Genomic DNA, 20422 nt, shown 5'->3' with positions numbered 1-20422 from the left:
TGCACAATGAGGTTTCTTTGTATAAGTAATTACAAGTAGTGCTTGTTTTTCATTAAGTAAAATACAAAGTTTTAAAATGTGCCCAATAGAAAGGAATTATCAAAAGAAAGTATCCATTAAAAAACAGAAATAGCAATAGCAGGCAGCCTCCCTAGTGATTTTAATGAAAAATCTAGTTTAAAAGCAAGGAAGACAGAACTTTACCATGTGTAGATATTGCTGAAATAAAAAAAAAAAAAGGTAATGAAACATGAAGAGGGGTTTCTTGGGGGGTTTTTTTTTGGTGTTTTGTTTTGTTTTTAAAAAAACCACTTCTCATGATCCCTTGAACTTCGGCTAACCCTGGTTAAATTCTTACTTATCTATTTTTTTACAGCTCCTAATGCTAGCAGATAAAAAGGATGGAGAGCCTTGATGAATTTGGTCCACAGCCTGAGGCAAAACCTCATGAATATTTAAAAAGATGAGGTAAAAAACTCTTCTTTAAATTGGTTTCACGATCTTCATTGACAAATAGTTCTGTTGGAGAAAGAGGGAAGAAACAACAGAGGTAAAAATTTGTATGCAAAATACTTCAGTATAGTTTTTTAAAAAACATTTAAGATATTAAAGTGTATCAGAATGTATTCAGGGTATGGTAATTTCAGTTAAAATACAGTAAAAATGAGCAAATATTTCAGATTAAAACAGACTGAAATCCAGACTCTAGACCATCTATTAAATACATTTAACTAACACTCCTAAAGCATTCATTTGCTTTAGTTAATAAACCAAAAATTTTTTTGTTTAACATAGATTTTAAATGCTTCTCAATAAAAATCACCTGAATATTTTAATAGCTATCATGATGTAATCCCTATCTCCCTGCTAAAACTGAGTTGATAGAGTCTCTTGTCTGAGTAAGGTACGTGTCCTGCTGGTGCCTCACACATAGTTTCAGACTGCAGCTGAAGAACAGTAACATTTGAAGATTCTTACCGGCAGTGAATAGAGGAGCACTGCTACAAACAAGAGTAAAATGAGCAGGATGATAAGGCCTATGAAGAGCCATTTAAATCTGCGCCACACAATAAATTTCATTGTCTTGCAGGGATTTGTAAACCAAAGGAAGGAAGTATCTGGTCGGCTGTGTTTTGGAAAAGAAAAAAATTACTCACGCTATAAAACCAGGGAGTACTGCAGTGTGAGATTATAACACATTAAAACACTCTGGTTTGGAGGCTGAAGAAAACACAGATAGTTTTGTAAGTAACATTCAGTAAAATGGTAGTTTCAGTAAAGAGGTACCATTAATACTGAAACCACCTTGCATTTTATCCTAAAGTGGCAGAAGGAAGTGTGACTGGCTTTTATAAATTTAGTTTTGCAAAGGATAATTGATGTCTAATAGATCCTTTACTGCATTCAGATTTTGTCAACAGATTCACAGTAGCTAGATATTTAATTTTAAGTTAGTCAGAGAAAAGTATCTTACTTTGGTAGATCTAGTTTGGGATTCATGTTGGGTTCATCTCTTCCTTTACCAGCTGGCCTTTCCTCAGCTTCTTTTTCATTGACAACTTCCAATGTCATTTCAACTTTACCCTTCAGAAATATGTGGCATGAGATGAGCATGTTAATGCAGCAGCACTAACTGTACTTGTTTGGTACTTAGCCGAGTTTGGGATGAGCTCATTGTGCATACCTGTGTGCTTTCCATTTCCTTCTTGAAATAGACTTATTTCTGCACTATGACAGTGTCACAGCATAGTATCAGAGGATGACAAATGGGGAAAAAAAACATAATCACAGTACCTCAACTGGTTCTGCTAATTCATTTGTAGTTCTGCTCTAAGCTATACATTGTATTTTTCCAATTTAGCAAAATAAAACCAGTTCTTCTTTTCTTTTGAGAACAACCCAAGGACTACATCATTTCCAAATGACTAAGCATCTCATTTTTTGTACTACTGTGGCTGATATTGCTGAACAGTTTTCCTCATTTATTAAATTCCAGTACCAAAGTTTAAAAGCAAAAACATTAGAAAGAAGTAGATGCACTTGAAAGGCTTAATATTGCAGCATGTGATAAATATGTATTTCTAGTTTTGTAGAACAGGTTAAAATGCTTTCGGTCTTCTGATTACCCTCATAATCACAAAGCTAAGCTGAGTTTTCTGCATACAAATTATATTTGCTGTGTACAAAAATGGTTTGGATTTAATTTTTTTTCTTTAGTCCTCAGTGCATTTAGGATGTCTTGTGTTTCTCCTAAGCAATAACATGGTAAATTAATTCACATAGCAACTCTGTTGACTGGTTTGGTGAGATAACATGACTCAACCTGGTGCTAGTATCCTTTAGCTTAAAGAGAGTTAAACCCAAAATAGATAAATTAAACTCATACTTTAGACAAAAAAAAATCGATGAAGCAAAATCTCTGAACTTGTTGCATGGAATGTTGTATTTTATTCCTCCTTTGTCTTTCTACTGAAAGTTAACAGTTAAGTGGGTGACCCTTTACAGTCTTCCTTTCGTAATATGAAAAGCCAGGTGAGTGCATTTTAACTTTTAAAAGAAGGTAAAAGTCATACCGCTAGAATTCGGGAGCCTTCCTTTTCAACATAACATGGCCACCATCCTTTCATGGATTTCTGTTCAAAGAGAGAGGCAGTCCTGGGAGCCTTCTGAAAACTGTCTGCTTTGTATTCTGGGATCATGTCTATATTGCATTTCTCTGGAACTTTTGCTGGAATGATTGTTTTATGCAAATCTAGTTCCACAAAGCCTAGGAAATGGATAAAAAAACTGCATAACAAACAACCCTGCAGCACAGGGGTACAGCAACAACCTTTCCTATCTCTAAACATGTTATACAGGAAAACCAACATACACATTACATCCTTGTTTGTCTAAGGATGTAGTGAGGCAGGGAAGTAGGACATATCAGGCTGTGTTTAAGCATGATGGCTGGTGTTGATAAATTTGACTTAGCAAACTCTCCTCCCACTTTTTAAATGCAAAATCATTTGACTATTAATAGAGGCTTTTTTTCCCCCCTACACACCTAAACAGAAGACAACCAAATAACCTAATGTAATGCTAATGTAATATCTGATAGCTAAATGCCAGTTTTAGCTAACTTTGACACTGGTTATAAATCCATTATTTGTTTTTGGATTTTGAGGCCTATATGCTTTGCATGTAAGCTAAACACTTTGGAGCTGTCTTTAGTACAAGGCAGAGAATCTTCTGCAGGGAAGTATCTCTACAAAAAGTAGAGATTAATAGTGGTGTGAAGTAGAATTAATAATGGCGTCAAGTAGATTGCTTAACCTAAATTACAGCCTTATGTCAATATTCTTACTTCAAGTACTCTTGTTTTAAGTAATTTTATGTAAAGACAGAAGTAAAGTAAATTTTCATGCACTTTGTGATGGGGCTTACCTGAATGAAAAGTATCTTGGTTTACTTGCAAGTAGGCCTTTACTGAGTGAATATTCACTCATTCATTCATGAGTGCAAGTAACCATGTACTGAGTGGGAAAGCAGGTTCTGTATTTGCATGCTGAGTGGCTCACTTTGTAAACACGATCCTTATGAAATACTTAAAAATAATTCCTCTTTATCTCTTGAGATAATAATAATTCTGTTCATAGAAGTCTTACCCAGATAGTCATCCAAGGAGAACTTGTCATTATCCCATATTTGAATGATCAGTTTGGGTGGGATTCTGAATTCTGTCTTGTCAAGACTCCAAAAATGTTCCTAATATTTAAAGAAAACAAACCCAAGCACCTTTTAAAAATTATTCATGAAAATTCGAAGTTGGGGTCTGTTAGTACTTGTGAATTCTGGGGTTAGTGGAATTATTAAGGATCTAATCTTGCCCTTGCTCAGGGGAAGCTGCTGTTGTTGCCTGTGCATTGTTGCTGTCTCAAAGGCAGAATTGAATCTGTTCACAAACTCTCTCTTTCAATATGTAGGTGCCAAATTATCAGACTAATTACAATCTGTATTCTGAGTATTCAGATCTTTAGAAATACTTACCTTTTTGGAAACTACACAGAGTTGTTCCGCTGGGAGGTAGTCAAAAGGAAAAACAAATCTCCAGTTGAAGTTCCCTTCACCATCCAGTGATCGATAGTGAACATCAGTTTTCTGCTTATTTTCTTCATTACCAGGCATCCATCTGAAAATACAGAGAGATGTGTCTGATGTTTGCAGTGGGACTGCACTGGTGCTTGTTTGTACTGTGACTGTGTCATTGAGCAGTTGCAAACAAGCTCTAAGAATTGGTCACAGAGGGCTGGGGAGTTTTTCACACCTTTCCTCAGCTTGGTTCCAATGTGGCACTGTAAGTAGGACCATCTGAACAGAATTTCTGATCTGCTAAGACCAGTATTATATCAGTGGTGAGTTACTGGCATGGTTTTCCTTATTTTCTTTTTTTTCAGGAGAAATTAGACCAATAGCCTAGTAGTCTATTCCTCTGATATCTATTGAATTTTTTACATTAAGACTAGAAAATGTAAAAAGTAAGAATCCAGGTTATGCAGCCAAAGCTAGCTTACTATCTTTTCAGTTGCTTCCCACCTCAAGAGGTGAACTTCTGCAATGTTTTACTACACCTTTAACTGGTCATACTTTCACAGAATCACAGAATGTTAGGGGTTGGAAGGGACCTCCAGAGAACATCGAGTCTAACCCCCCTGCCAGAGCAGGACCATCTAGTCTAGGGCAGGTCACACAGGAACACATCCAGATGGTTCTTAAAATTCTCCACAACCTCCCTGGGGAGCCTGTTGCTGTGCTCTGTAACCCTTACAGTAAAGAAGTTCTTCCTCATGTTGAGGTGGAACTTCCTGTGCTCCAGTTTGTATCCATTGCCCCTTGTCCTATCACAGGGCATAAGTGAGAAGAGGTTGCCCCTTCCTTTATGACACCCAACCCTCATATATTTCTGCACATTAATTAGATCCCCCCTTAATCTTCTCTTCTCCAGACTAAACAGCCCCAGGTCTCTCAGCCTCTCCTCATAAGGCAGGCGTTCCAGTCCCCCACTCATCTTCGTAGCCCTCGCTGGACTCTCCTGAGTAGATCTCTGTCCCTCTTGAAATGGGGAGCCTAGAACTGGACACAATATTCCAGGTGAGGTCTCACCAGGGCAGAGTAGAGGGGCAGGAGGACCTCCCTTGTTCTGCTGCATACATTTTTCTTAGTGCACCCCTGGATCCCATTGGCCTCAAGGGCACACTGCTGTCCCATGGACAACTTATTGTCCACCAGGACTCCAAGGTCCCTCTCGACAGAGCTGCTCTCTAGCAGATCTCCTCCTAACCTGTACTGGTGCATTTTATTACTCCTGCCCAGGTGCAGGACTCTGCACTTATTCTTGTTGAACCTCATTAGGTTCCTCTTGGCCCAGCTCTCCAGTCTGTCCAAACCTCACTGAATGGCTGCACAGCCTTCAGGTGTGTCAGCCAAACCTCCCAGTTTCACATCATCAGCAAGCTTCCAGAGAAGACTTTATCTCATAATGCTTCTGTATTCCTCTGAGGTTAGAACTGTTTCAGAAGCTGTCGTGTGCATTGACTTGTCTGAACCAAATCATCTTTGGAACCCATAATCTAGGCATTCCCAGGACATTCTGAACAGCATTCATTTCTAAGTGTTACATGACAGGGTGCTCCTACCCCTTCACATAAATGTCGCTCATTTCTTCCCCTGTGATGCTCTTTTCATCCAGAATGACATCTTTGGTGTTCCAGACAATTACCCGCAAGATATACCTAAGAGAGAAGATGTTTGGGAAAAAGAGAATTGAATTGCCTTTTCCAGGGCTGCCAGATGGTGTGTAGTATATACACATACTCACTTCTTGGCTTTTCGGGGAGTGATGTTGAAGGGAGGGCCTGGTGGTCCTAAGCTTTTGGGGAAAACGTCAACCCACATCTGGAGCTTTCCCTGTAGCAGTGGAGAAGATGGATGAGGGATTGTTCATTGCATACAGGTTTGTCATGGTAATTCCACGGAGCTAATTATTGGCATGCTTAGTACTAATTTTAGTAACAGAGCAGAGCTCGCTCATGTTACCAGTGTCAGAACTTGTACAGATTTCAGATAGGAGCAAACCCAATCCTTCATGTTATATAAGTTTCTTCAAATAAACAAAGCCAAAAATTAAGAATATGGTAGGGATGTTAATTCCTAGTGAATTCAGTGCAAGGTAGGTGCCTAAATATTTGTTGTTCTGTATGTCCAAGTTTCTGTTTTCTCAGAGGTGGTATCAAGTACAGTGTCATGTGTGTGGTTGATAGTTTGCAGCTGGAGGCCTACCCAGTGCAGATGATCAGTTCCCTTAAGTAAAGTAAACTCTGAAGTAAGGCAAATGCTGCAGATTTTATACTCTATTTCAAATGCAAGCCCCTTTATTTTTGCAGATAAGTTTTCGGGTTGCTGCAGAAGCTTTCTTAAAAAAACCCAAATAATAGTGAGTTAGTAAATGCTAGAAAACAAATGTTAGCCTTCGCTCCTCTCTAATAGAGAGGTCCAGTATGACTTTGTGTTTAAACTAGCATCTCTGGGTCCTGCAGAGAAATTGCAAGTTTGGTCTCATTTGTGGAATGTAGCTAGGAAGTTTCTGAGCCAGGCTGTGTCTGTTATTGTTGGTGAGGGATTAAACACATTTTCCAGTTTCCTTCAGTAACAAAGCAATAATAAATCTTTCCCAGTTTCCGCTCTGTCAGTGTTTAAGGTGTCATTTGAGGATCTCAATGGCAAAACATAACTTCTTTTTGTTACATTTCTAGACTAACCTGCTTTATTTTCTCAGCCAAGTAATATTAATTAGTAGCCGTGTTCCCCCCGAGTGATACCACTCTACTGACAACATTATATAAATACAGGAACGCTCCATTTCTGTATTTCAGAAACCAGAAGTAAACTGGTTCACAGTACCTGGGAGATGTTGGGCTGGAAGGTGCTGTATAAGGTCCTCGTCTCCACATGTTCAGGTACCAAACCTTGGGTTCTAAGGATGTGAAGGGCGAGCCGCTCTTCACTGGGACCAAGATGCTGATGCAAAATTTTGTTAGCTTCTGAAATAAAAGAAATGGAAAAAGATCAGCATTTGCATTTGGACTTTTTTTTAAAAAAGTAAAACTAGGTATTTAAAACTGAGCAGAAAACTGTTCAACATAAAAAAAAATATATTTTCTAATTTTCCATAAGTAACTGAAAAGTTTTATATTTGTATCAATATGAATTTTAAACAGAAACATGAAGTAAATGATCAAGCTCACCAGCTTCCTCCAAAGTATAGTCTCGTCCGCCGTAGTTAATCTTTCTGCCATTCTCAGAGAGGACAGGAGGAGCATAGCCTTTGAACCTGGCTACATTTTGCAGTAACTGGGTTGGTTTTAGCTGATCACGCCAGGTGTTCACACCTGAACTTTTAGGAAAGCAACAGAAAGATGTCCTAAAATCATTCACCATTCAGGACATTTACATGCCATGTAAAATGTATTTATTAAACAAATTCAGAAAGGTCAGCACTGCAACTACTTAGATTGAGGCCACTTGCATTTGATACAGTGACATAATTTTGTACCAGCTCAACTACCTTCCAAGACAGAGTGCTTTTTTTCTTTACATACCAAAATTTATGCTAACAGATGCTTTTATGTTTATTTCCATGAGTAGGCCAGAAAATTAGTAAGTGTATGTTCTCTGGACAGAAATAACTCACATCACCATATAAAGAGAATATTAAAATGTTTGAGGTCACGGTTTTCAGCCAAGGCTCTTTTGAAGACTTCGCAGCTTAACTTGGTCCTACATCTTGGAGATTAAAATTTTGAATAGACCAAATGACTTACATGCAGTACTGCTGTGGGATGCCACAGTGAGATCCATAACGAGAAAGGAATCTGTTCTCAAGATCAATTATGGTTTCACCCACTTTTTCATCACGAGTCAATGTGTCATAGTCATAGACTGAAATTTTCAAATCCTTCTCTTGAGGCAAGAAGCAGCTGAGTTCGTACATTCTAAACATAAAAATGTCCAGTTAATGCTATTGCTCTTTTGAGCAATAAGTTTTATTTTAAAACTTAAAATATAAACTTAAAAAAAACACTTTTTGGTTTACTCTTGAGCAATACTTTTTACAAGATATTAAAGGGATGCTTCCAGTGCTGATAAATCTAGCAGTAGTTACCACTCAGATTCCATTTTCTATTTGCACTTAATTCTGCTGCACAGAATTATTTCCTTCCTTTCTGCACAGTGTATTACTTAGATGTTTTCTGTGAAGCAGCATGAATTGGGACTGAGAAAGAAACCAGTGTGGCTCTGCCAGCCACTCTGTAAAAGCGATGGTTGTTCAGTCCATAGTTTCTGTATGAGTAGAACTCTAAGTTTTTTTGCCACAATACAAACACAGTTGCAGCCTTAAAAGATATGCTCCAAATGTTTAGTTTCTATGACTAGAAAGATTATTCTGTCATCTAGCTATCTTACACAAAACAGACTGTAGAGTTTTCTCAAATTAATTTTCAGAATTTACTTCCAAGGTACACAGCCTCATGTTCTCTTTCTACTGCTGCTAAATCCATTACCCTTGAAGTAAAGTATTTCATGGTTAATTCTTCTCTGCATCTTTTTGTTTTGTTTCTAGTCTAACTTTTTAACTTTGACTTTCAGAATAATTCTGGGAAAACTTGGAATTTTGAAGGTACTTTATACATGTAATCAAGTCTCTTTGATGTCTGTTTCTTTGCATAATCTGAACAATTGAAATCCTGTAGCATGTCATTCCAAAGCATGCTTTCAAAACTCCTTATAATCCTTCTAGTCCTCCTCTCCCAACTTTCTAATTTACACAAATCCTCCTCTAACTCTGAATACCAAACCAGACCCAGAATTTCATTAGTAAAATTTCATTATAAAGATGCTGTAATCTCTCCATTCCTCATTAGTATTTTTCTACTCAAATATTTCAAAGTTATCATTAGCCTTTGAAGGAAAGACCAGTGTACTGTCAGTATGTTAAGCTGATTACTCATTGTGACATCCAAATAGTTTTCAGAGTTAAAACTTTTTCCATATTTTAGAAATATATTTTGTTATTCTTGTATGTAAAACACAGGGCAGTTTTAAGATATATGCATTGTTTGTCTTTGTTCACGTTAGCCATGTGATTCAGAAAATCTATAGGCTAGCCAAACACCTGTGCCATCCAGCAATTTGAAAGGGAAATGTCTTATGCAATTTACTCACGATTTACTGTCAATACATAACAATGAATAGAACACTGAATATTTCAAATGCTGGTTTATCTTAAAAAGTAGGAAAACATTGAAAATACATTAAACTGAAAATACAAAAAAGTTCGTTACCTGCCAAAAATTGGGTTGAGAGTATTTGGCACATAATTATCTCTGTCTTCAATTACTTTTTTACTTAGGGATATTTTTATGTAGGGATCACACTATTTAAAACAAGAAAAAAGATATAAGGAATAAATAAAATTAGTCTTGATAACTAAAATACAGTACAGCGGAGTTAGCTCACAGACATTTCAAAAGCAGAAAGTCTCACCAGCCCATTATTATCTTGGGGTTGAAGCTGCAGAGCTCGCACGATATAAATCCGCACAATACACTCCTGAGGCCCGCTGTCTGGTAGCTCCCGGAACTGGCGGGGGGGAGCTGGAACACCGGGATCATCAGGTAGTGCATAGATTTTAAAGGACCCCTAAAAAATAACGCAAAGACTCAGTCATGGTAAATAAGTAGAAAAGTCGCTCTGCTAGGTTTGCTTCTTATTTATCCTACACATAAACACACTGTTTTATATAGCATAGCAAAACTGTAGCCTAATCCGCAGTCACCTAGAAGCCATTTCTTTTAATTTAGTCGCTTTTGGATAAGACCTACTACAAAGGCAAGGTTATATCCTTAATGTATTGAAATTAATGGAGATCTTTTGATTTCAACACAATTACTCAGTTTACTCCAGCTGCGAATATGTAACACATACTTTATATTTTTTTCCCCCTCTCAAAATTCATAATTAAATTTTTTTTCTTACATACCACATGACCATTATTTTAATCTCTAAAGGTCACAGAATCACCGAAATAATACAAAATACTTTTTCCAAATTCCCAAAATACCTTTTCCAAATTCATTCCATAAATGTACTTCACTCCGAACATCTCCAGGTGAAACTTTAGCCCTGTTCTAGAGGTTATCTGTGAGGGTTCTGTCCCATAGGTAACAGAGAAGATCACATTGGCAGGAATCGTATTTCTTTTAAATGAAACTATCACATTTAGTGTGAGCAATGTGTAGCTGTACCTGCCTTGAAAAAGAAGGGCCTGTACCCAAATACGGCATCTGTTGCCTGTTAATGCATGCATCCATATTTAAGCTGAAATATTTGCATGTTGACTTACTTAAATGATAACCACTTATGTACAAAAGACTGCATCTAGAATTTGGTCGTTGCCCATTATTTGAAATTTACCTTGAATTCCCCAACTACTGATGGATCATCACCATCCTCAGATTTGCCTCTGTATAGTTTAAATGTATCACAGAAGTCTGTTAAGCTATTAAATTCAGGTACTTTTTCCAATTCGCAGTCATACACCTTAAAGAAAAAGGAAAATTAAAAAAAGTGCAGTTTTGAAATTATCATATATATATATATATATATATCAGCTCCACCATTGTGGCAATTCAAAGTGTATTGTATGATGGAATATCTTAAGAAAACAGTGCATTTGGAACCTTTTTTTTTTTTTAAATTGAAATGGAAGCAAATGCAATGTTTGGAGAACATGCTATCAAGCTTCACTCAGACCTTGTTAAAAAAATGAGTATAAAACATTTCACAAGCTCATCTTTACTTTCTTCGTTAGGTGTATTAGATGAGAAACAAAAGTGGACTGACTTCAACTTTCAACCAACAGACAGTAAAAGGTATTGATCCTCTGTGTTCATACTTTCTCAACGTTTATTTAGAATCTGCCTGGCACCTAAAGATGTCAAGAATAAAATTCCATTTGACTGAAGGTTAAACTCTTTACTATATCTCTTAGTAAGTGTAGTTAAGTAGAAAAGAAGCAAAGGTATCTTCCTAAAGCCTTCATTTTGCCACATGAAATACTAATGGACCTTTACAGGAAACCAGGCACAGTTAAATTCTGATGAGTAATTAAAAAAAATAAAGGGCACAGAGCTCACCAGGTTTGGGCCTATAAACACTGAGATATGTTAATTTATTTTATCCTGAGCAATACCTTTAAAGTGTCATATCCCTTTTTAATATACTGTCCGCATTTTTCATGTTCTCCTACTGAAGCATAAAATTTGCTCCACCAATCAACAATTTCTTCCTCCTTAAAGAAAAGCAAATAAAAGTCTTTTAGTGAGAGATACAGCCTCTTCTAGATCATGCTGTACAGCAGAAACAATGAACAAAAAACAAGTTTTGGAGTATACTAAAGCTTCATCTGAAAGATAATTAGTAAATATTATGGGTAAAAAGATGGAATTTCTCTTACCCAGGTTTACATATCTAGTCTATAATCCAGCTGTATTGATCATCAGCAGCAGCCATATCCAAGCAAGCAATTAACTACTGGTATCTAGAGACCTAGCTCAAAGGACTGATTTCTGGATGCATGTATATTTCTCTTCTCCACTCTCTGGCAGCACTGCACAGGGCAACCACCTAAGTTCTAGATTACTTCAGTGAGAGGAAGTGAATGTAGTTAGCTGGTGTAGTCATTGCTTCAGCTGTTAAGGAAAAACACCATCGTACCCGGTACTCGTTACAGAAATTGTATGACTAAAAAACTAGAGAACCTGTTGAAAACTTTTTCCAAGGGATAAAAGTCGTAGCTTGCTTTCAGCATTCCCATTTATTTCAAAACCCTTACCATACAACAACACTGGGACAGACCTGTAATGGCTCTAACCATACATTGTTCTATTAAAATTGAGATTATCTGTATTGTGTCAGAACTTTGCAGTTGGAGATCCACCTAACATTTACCAATTGCAGTTGAAAAGGAGCAGGGCGTCTTGCCCTCTTAAAAATTATACTTCAGTAAGCCTTGTGAAATCCTAGATGCTAGCTATCTATACGTTCCATTGAGACAGTATTTCTGTGGGTTTTTTAAAAAATATTTTTATTTACTTGAGTCTGATAATCACTTTGTTCAATGGAGTGCTATCTTCTGTATTTATCCATAGTGATTGTATAACATAATCATTTGCCCCTGAAAACATACTTCTGTTGGTAGTGAACAGTATTAGTTCACTGTAAATGCAGAGAATGAATGGTATTCATTCACTACGTAAATTTGAAAAAAAACTTTAAAACTGTTTAGATTTAAAGAGAGTCTGAAAGTATTATAGAGATGATTAAATGAGAGGAATTTTGGTTTTATAAAAATATCTAGGGGTTATTCTTTCAGTCTTGCATATTTTTCTTAAATTTACCATTTTACGAGTGGATTGTAGGTTTTATGTCAAACACCTTCACAGATTACCATTCTTATCCATATGGTTAAAATGCTAATGTAGGAAGCCATACTGATAGACTGATTTTCAGCTGGAGATCTGCCGCGTTTACAAGAAAGCAATGAGTAGATTTTTAAAATTAATATACTTTACCTTTTCTGTAAGCTGCTCATGAGGATCAATTCACAAAAAAAAAGAGCAAAATAAAAACAACGGTAAGGATACAATTTGTAGAATTTTATACAGTTAAATAGGTTTTAAACGTTTAGGTTTTTGCATACATACTATGTATGAAATTACTAACATCAATAATTTAAAAATACTTCTGAAGATTATTCAGACACCTTGCATTTAACTTTTTTTTCCTTCTGTTAGTATGTTCTAGATATTAACTGAAACATATATACACAAATTTTAAAAAGCAAGTTTTCAAGACTATAAGACATTATCACCCTGTGCTTCGCTCTTCACATAACAAAGCAAACAGAGGGAAAACTGGTTTTTTTACTCTTATCATTGTAATATTACACTCTGGATTCTATTTGTTGATTTTCACAGTAGCATCATTGCCTCCTTCCATCTGTCGTTAGAGAGAGCACTGGATCTGGTTTATTTCAGATGAAAAATGTTTTTAAGAGCACTTAAAAAATTGAATCTATTCCAGAGATTCTTTTCCAAATGAATTTCACAAACATAAAACCAAAGTGATTTTTTTCCCTTTTTGAATATTTACTTTGTACAAACAATTTGCTAATGCTCAACAGTCTTTTCTCTTTTCCTTCCACTACTGTTTTTCTGTTGTTTATAGGCTGTGAATTTTCAGGAGTCTGTGAAAAACTGAAGAATTATAAAGCCCAGTAACAGCCTGTATATGTGGCTATAGATTTATCTATATAAGGATAATAATAATCTGCACAATCCAAAATGTTTCACCTGTTAAATCACAGATACCATAATTATGACCCCATAGTCCATTAAGAGCAAGCGTCATGCATCCCATTTAGAAACCATGATTAACAAGTGTGATTTGTGCTACTGTTTGTGTATCATACCTTGTGTTTTAATTTAAAGGCATAATCCATTAATTTTTGTGCAAATCAGAAGGAATATGCAAAACATTTTACAAATACAAGCCAAGTGCATCAATAGGTCAGGATATCACTCCAGTGTATCATACTTATTGACTCCCATTTCTATCCTGTAAATAATTATCTTGCTGGGATGTTCAGGTCTACTGTATTATAGTAATCTTCTCTAACCTCAGATCAGAAATACAGCATAACTTTTTCAGACTTGCATGAGCCTGTCAGATCTTTTAAAGACAACTGGAGCGATTTATTTTCAGAAACAGTATAATCAGTGATTTGCTAAACTCAGAGGCAGAATTTATGAGGTAATTTTGAATCCTTTGCCATATTTAAATTTGACTTTGTTTAAACACTGGTTTGTAATGTTGACAACATGAAGGGTAGCTTGTGTAATTATGCAATAATAATTTAAACTCCCATTTTATAGACTTTTCACAAAATATATTGTGTAGAACTCTGAGACTTTCATCAAAGCATAATGTTGGAAGAGTTTAAATTAGGGTTTGTGGGTTTGGTTGTCGTTTTGTTTTGTTTTTCCTTTGATATAAATTCAGGTATCTCATCAACTAGTGTACTTGGTAGCTTTGGGAAGAAGAGGATAAGAAAAAAAAAAAGGCACAAAACAAAACCCACAAACCTTAAGACCTTTATAAAAATTCGCAAAGCAAAAAATGAGTCTTCAATATATGGATATTATTGTTACTAAAGCTGGTAAGCAGGATGTGCTTTCAGAATGCCAAACCACAGAATTAATGCCATATGATATATTTGAGATTTTGGAGTGAAACATTCACATGGTAAAGTAACAGTTACTGTGCCTTTTTTCAGTGTACCCGGTGACTTCACTGTAGATTGCTATACAGAAAGATTTCAAGTCCCTAACACTGAACTATTAAAACTCTTAACTTTTCTAGGGATCTGTTTACTGATTATTTTATTCTCCAGAAAGTAGACTTTTATACAAAGTTTAAATATTAATAGTGTGGTTAACTAATTCCTGTTGATTCTAGTGCTTTTAGCAGATAGATTCCAAATAAGCTGAATTTTGCAGAGTTCATATATATTGTACACACACAGTAAGACAGAAGAAGGATACCTTCATATTTTTAACTAATCATACTGGACTTATGAGCATCATCTCCTCCAAAATCTCTTTGTGGAGTAATTGTCAAAAGAAGTGCAGCCTCATGATCACATCACATTAACATGCCGCCCCCATCCAACCCCATTCTGGTCATCTCCATGCATTAGCTTGGTACATACATACATACATGCACTGTTGTTGGAGAAGCCATTTTGCTGAGTGCTGTTGACATACTGCTTAAACACTGAAAATTGGAATGTAATTGATGAATTTTTTGCATTTTGTGTCCTCAGAGTGTTGTCTGCATATCACTTTCTACAGTTGTCTTACATCAATCCAAATTATTTTGAATATTCTTTCTTATATGGATGCTGTTACTGTATCTGGTGTTATAATATATTTGGCTTGGGTGATGTCAAACTCTAAAAGAAATGGTGCTTTACCTTATATAGCATTTAAAACTTTCCCTCATATAGTTTAAATCAACTACACAAATTCAATCAATTTTGCCAGTGAGTTCAAAGTGCCAAGTTTTCTTTATTTTTTAATCCCCTCTTAGAAATTTTAAAGGCCCAATTCAGATAAAAGTTAAAGACTGTTCTAAAATAAATATTAAGGACAATTTACTTGTATGATGAAAGTAAATACAAGAACATAGCCTATGAGATACCTAAATTAGAGTCTGAGTATCATGACATTAAGATACAGAAGAAGAAAGGAAGCAAGAACAGTGCAGTCAATGACATAATAGCAGTGAGAGTTCAAAAGTTTACACAGTAGTATTTACTCTGGGATCTCTGTAAAAAAATTAAAAATTCTGCATTGTTGAAAAATAAAAGTTCTGGATTAAAAACCTGCAAGATTACTATATTAAAGGGCATAACTTCTGTACTTCCTTTAAAATAACAGGTCATCACAAATTTATGAAAACACCTTCTAGGTAAGGGGAACTTTTTACAGTCCTAAAATCATAAAATTTTTTTCCTTGAAAATGTACTGTCTGGAATTTGTCTTCACTCATGTTTCAACTCAAGAGTAAAATTCTGCAAGATGAATTTTTTTTTACCTGGAAAGTAAAATTGTACTGTGATGGTCCTGAAAGAATCAGAGCAGTGGAAAGATTCACAAGGCACAACAGAAAAGGAAAGAAAAGTGTTAGTACAGAACAAAAAAAAAAAGTTTCAGTGGTAACTTCATCGTAAGAGAGGAAAAGCCACAACTGTGATAAATCAACAGCTGAAGGTCTGTGTTACCAGGGCTTTGATTCTGTACCACCAAAGTATACACCTACTTTTAGCTCCTTTATTTAAAACCACTTTCTTTGTGCAAAATCAGGCTGCCCTAACTATCACCAGTGGACAACTGGTTAATTTTCTGTCTTATGCTTTCAGTAGCTAATGAATGAATGAATTCATTCTTAAGGTACTAGGCAAACTTTACCATGCACAGAAAGCTACATTTTGGTGCTTACTATAGGAAAATAGAGGTTAAAATTATTAACATATTTCCTTTGCTTTCCTGTCACAAAGTAACTTCGTTCCATCTGGCTTTCCAGAAGGTTGCATATGTTTCTGACAATTTTGCTGTCTAGATAGTTTCTCAGAAATCATAGATCTGAAGAAGAAAGTCAAGCATCAGACTTCAAAGATTACCTGAGCTGCTAGCAGTGGCTGTGTGTCTTCCATTTCAATTACTGTATCCTGGCGAGGTACAGCAGAGAGCAGACTAACTGCAAGACAAAGATTTTATTAAGGCAACATGGTGTAGGAAAACTTACTGAACATTTTAATCAGAATTGAAATCCAAACAGTTACAGAAAATGTAAAATAACTTATTTGCTGTATGTTTGATCCTCTAGAGAAAGCAATGAGTTAGCATTTTTTTGCTAACAATACATGATATTTTTTTGTGCAGAATACGCAAACATTTCTCAAATAAATAGGACTTAAAAGAATAAACCTTGGAAAAAATATAGAGGAAAATGTCGACATTGTATTCAGAGCATTCTTGCTGGAATATTGGATTATTACTATGGTACTTAGTGCAGGGGTAATCTGCAGGAAGTTAAGTTACAAGTTGATAATAAAGAGGAATTTCAAGGAACCAGCACAGTAAGTCTGAGAGTGGACTTGCCTTTGCATTCTGTCCTCTTATGCTCCACAAAATATTGCAGTAATTAATACTCTGAGTTAGATTTATTTTTTTCCCTTTCAGATCACATTATGTCCAAATAAGTACACAACGTGAGCTGGCTATTCATCACTACAGTACACACAGTAAACACTACAGGTAGGTTTTTCTAGCATCTCTTCAGAAAGTAGAACTTTTCTTTTTCCAGCTGTCTACCTTTCAGTTGTGGTGCAACATCTTCTTTGGTAGTATAGGGGTCACAGCGAAATCTTTCCAGCAAATCTATAGTACACTGTCCCACAATGGGCTTCCGTCCAAATGGTCTGTGGTCTATTACTTTAATAACGAGGGATGGACTGTATAACTCCTCTTTTGGCAAAAGCTAAAAATGAAAGGTTAGTTTGTTTATAATGCAAACAGAAGGACAATTTAATGTTTAGTAATGAACTACTTTGTCCTATGGCTGCATGGTAAATTTCTAACCTTGTAATACCATCCCATCAAAGTAGAATAATTTTAATTGCCTCAAATATTGAATTTTCTTGATTCTTGCACAGCTCCTATCCTAGCAGTAGGAAAGCAGCCACACATCTACAGGTAAATTAATGCCCTTTCAAATAAATACACTGGATTGTGCCTATAAAATTGTATAATTTATCAATGACTGTACAGATATGTTTACACGATTCTTACTAGAATTTCCAGGCTCAGTAAATTGCTTATAAGTCAAAAAAGGATATGCAAGTTTTTCTGTAAATTCTTGCAAAACAAATCCTTGACCTTTAAAAGTATGGGCTAACTGATTTTGCTAGAGATAGCTGGTATACAGTTTTTTACAACGTACAACTCTCAAGAAAAGAACAGAAGATGGAAAATTTGGTGTCTTCTTGAGGTTTTTGATCACCACAGATTCCACCATTTCACTCCCACATTCCACAATGAGACTTGGAGACGTGACAGGCGCCAGTTGGTAGTTTTTCATGTTCCGCAACCCCCAAGCCAGAATCTGTAAAATAAAATGCAGAAGTGGCAGAGATATCAAAATGCTTGATATGATACTTGAAAAGTAAGAAAGAAGAAATTGTCTTTTCAATAATAAAATCTGAATGACAAAAAATATCTCATAGTTGTTGTACTAGGAAAGCTAATGAAAAAAAAAAAAATTAAAAAAAAGTTCCCCATATTTCTCTCATTCTATGAAATATTTTTTTTTCAGAAGATATGCAAACTTACTATCTAGATCATGAGATGACTGTACTTGTATTCAGCTAATTTAAGAATAAACCATACCTCAACAGCAGTGAGTTGGACTACAGGTCTGATTCCTTGAGGTACCATGTAAAGCTTTGGTGCTCTTTGTGATGGAAGAATTGGAAGGTTGGCACCACCCTATTAAGACATAAACATGAGTATTAGATTCTCTCATCTTCCTTAAATGAAACACCTTGCAAATATTGACAACTCTTTGCATTATGACTCACTGTGAAAGGATATATGTCATATTGTATTATATATACACAAAAACAAACAAACAAAAAAGTGTATACCTTGTCCCTCAAAATAAGTTCTGCAGCAAAAAGAATGTCTCCACTAGCTTTGCCATTATTTATTACAGGATACCAGAGCAGTTTTGGTGTGACATCCTCTTCTGGGGTTAACTTGACCATGGGGGAACAAACACTTCTTCCAAGGAATTCATCTTTACCCTACACCCGAAATAGCAATCATAGCCATTAATGGTATTGTCAGTTAAGATAAATAAATTTAAAGGCAATCAGGGCAAAAAGAATTAACCTACCACTTGGTCACTGTCAAAAAGTTCAATAACAGCTTTAGGTGGGTTTTGGGCTACTGTCTGTGGGTCCCCATAGATCTCAATTTCATTAAATATGAGAGTTTGGTCCCATGTAGGATTTAGAGTTGAATGAATGATCTCAGTTGTTTTGCTTTGATGGAGGAAAGAAACATGAGCGTATGGATCTGAAACATCACACAAAGATTAAAAGTGTAGAGTTACAAACAAAACTCTGTCAAGACAAAATGTACACAAGCACAATTTTAATCCAGTATAATTTTATTTTTCTTCTGTTCTGTAAGCCATTCTATATAAAAGCCCACACATACACATAATTTATATTTAATAAAGCAAATTCAATTTAATTACTAAATAGCTTCCTATATACAAATCTTAATCAACAAAGTAATAAATGAAAATGATAAAATATTGTAAATCAGAAAGAGAACTTGAAAACTAAAATGAAAGGCTGGCTATGCTAATCTCCTCTTGAATATTGTCTGTAGAAGTGCTTTTTTTTTGTTGTCTTCATTGATATGTAATTGTACAGCCTCATAAATAATGCAAAGAAATAATTCTGGTTCTGACTAGCTGCCAAACAATGTTTTCAGGCTGTATTGCTCAAATTAAGCTTTAGTTTCAAATATGCTTACAGCAACCTCTTCTTGTGAAACAGCTGAATGATTAAAGTGGTCTAGGCCCAATATTTGGCAGGTCTTTAAATCATCATGAGCTCTGTAGAAGGTATCTGATGATAGTCACTAAGATTTCCTGTACAAACTGCAATTACTAAGAACTAGAGGCAATTTTAAAGGTTATCTTCAGGTCACTTTCAACAGCTTCTGGCTAGGATTTTAAAAGGTTTGACTAACTCTTCAAACTAGAGAAAAATAAAACGTGGAGTTTATTTGTAACTGCATCTGAGGTACCCATCTTGAATTCTACATATGCAGATTAGAGGCATTTATTATTGCTTCTTTGTATGACTTTTAAATGCTGCATATTGAAATATGACCAAATACACACAAGCAGCTGTACAAAAAAACCCCTAATTTCAGTAAAAAGCACTAAAATGGCTATAGCCCTATATTTCCTGTAACAAATTAACAAATGCATTACACTTACTCAATTATTAATTAAATTAAAACAGGGAGAAAAAGGATGCAAATGGTGGTTGATGAGGAAAGAAAATTCTAAGCTACCCATTTCATTTTTTATCTTTGGTTGAACGTATTTAAAGGAAGTGTAAACTCAGTCTTACAGAATCTAATTTCAGTTTGCTCTCAGACTTCCCAGTGGAATTTTAATTCTGATTAGCAAAAATTAAATACTTGATAACCTGAGTTATTAGTGTGGCTACAAAGATGTGAAATGGCTAGAACACTGTTGGAATACTTAAGAGCTGTAAATAAAGGGCCAACATTTACTCTTTTATAAACAAACAAAAGCCATGCTTATTAGTAAGGCACACTGTAGTTTCTTGCAAGTTCATCTCAGTAATGAATTAATCTGAAATCCTGAACACTGGGAGGCAGTTGGTAACGACCATCCAGCCTTCTTGACTCTTGCTTTTGTGCAAGCTTCCTGCAGAACAGCTTAGGAACTATATGTAGGCTTTGGTTAGAAGGAGAAGCCAAGGCATAGGGAAGGGACTGGTCATGGGAAATTCAGACCTTATTTGAGTTCCCATTCCCTTTGTGAGCATTTGTTGGCAGCAGCAGGTGCCGCACATTCAGAGCACTTCTTTTTTGGCAGCTTCTGGGGCAATACTAACCAAATCTGGATAATCATAGAATCATAGAATCCT

The 20422-nt window shown here is 35.7% G+C and overlaps 1 protein-coding gene across 1 annotated transcript; it reads right to left on the bottom strand.

Moving 5' to 3' along the window:
• Positions 1 to 283: 283 nt before the first annotated feature.
• Positions 284 to 18800, bottom strand: LOC103776699 (myoferlin-like; the record flags this gene model as incomplete). The annotated part of the gene is made up of 22 exons (XM_008944221.1): positions 284 to 519; positions 979 to 1126; positions 1475 to 1584; positions 2574 to 2767; positions 3648 to 3747; positions 4030 to 4171; positions 5676 to 5771; positions 5858 to 5946; positions 6940 to 7079; positions 7284 to 7432; positions 7860 to 8030; positions 9381 to 9472; positions 9583 to 9738; positions 10513 to 10638; positions 11291 to 11389; positions 12672 to 12683; positions 16343 to 16419; positions 17037 to 17202; positions 17665 to 17826; positions 18111 to 18209; positions 18368 to 18526; positions 18619 to 18800. Coding segments are annotated over 22 exons (2705 nt in total), but the record flags the coding sequence as incomplete, so codon positions are not given.
• Positions 18801 to 20422: the final 1622 nt, after the last annotated feature.

Source organism: Merops nubicus, unplaced genomic scaffold (genome assembly GCF_000691845.1).
Source record: "Merops nubicus isolate BGI_N331 unplaced genomic scaffold, ASM69184v1 scaffold4927, whole genome shotgun sequence".
Lineage (NCBI taxonomy): Eukaryota > Metazoa > Chordata > Aves > Coraciiformes > Meropidae > Merops > Merops nubicus.
This window is presented reverse-complemented; position numbering and strand designations above follow the sequence as displayed.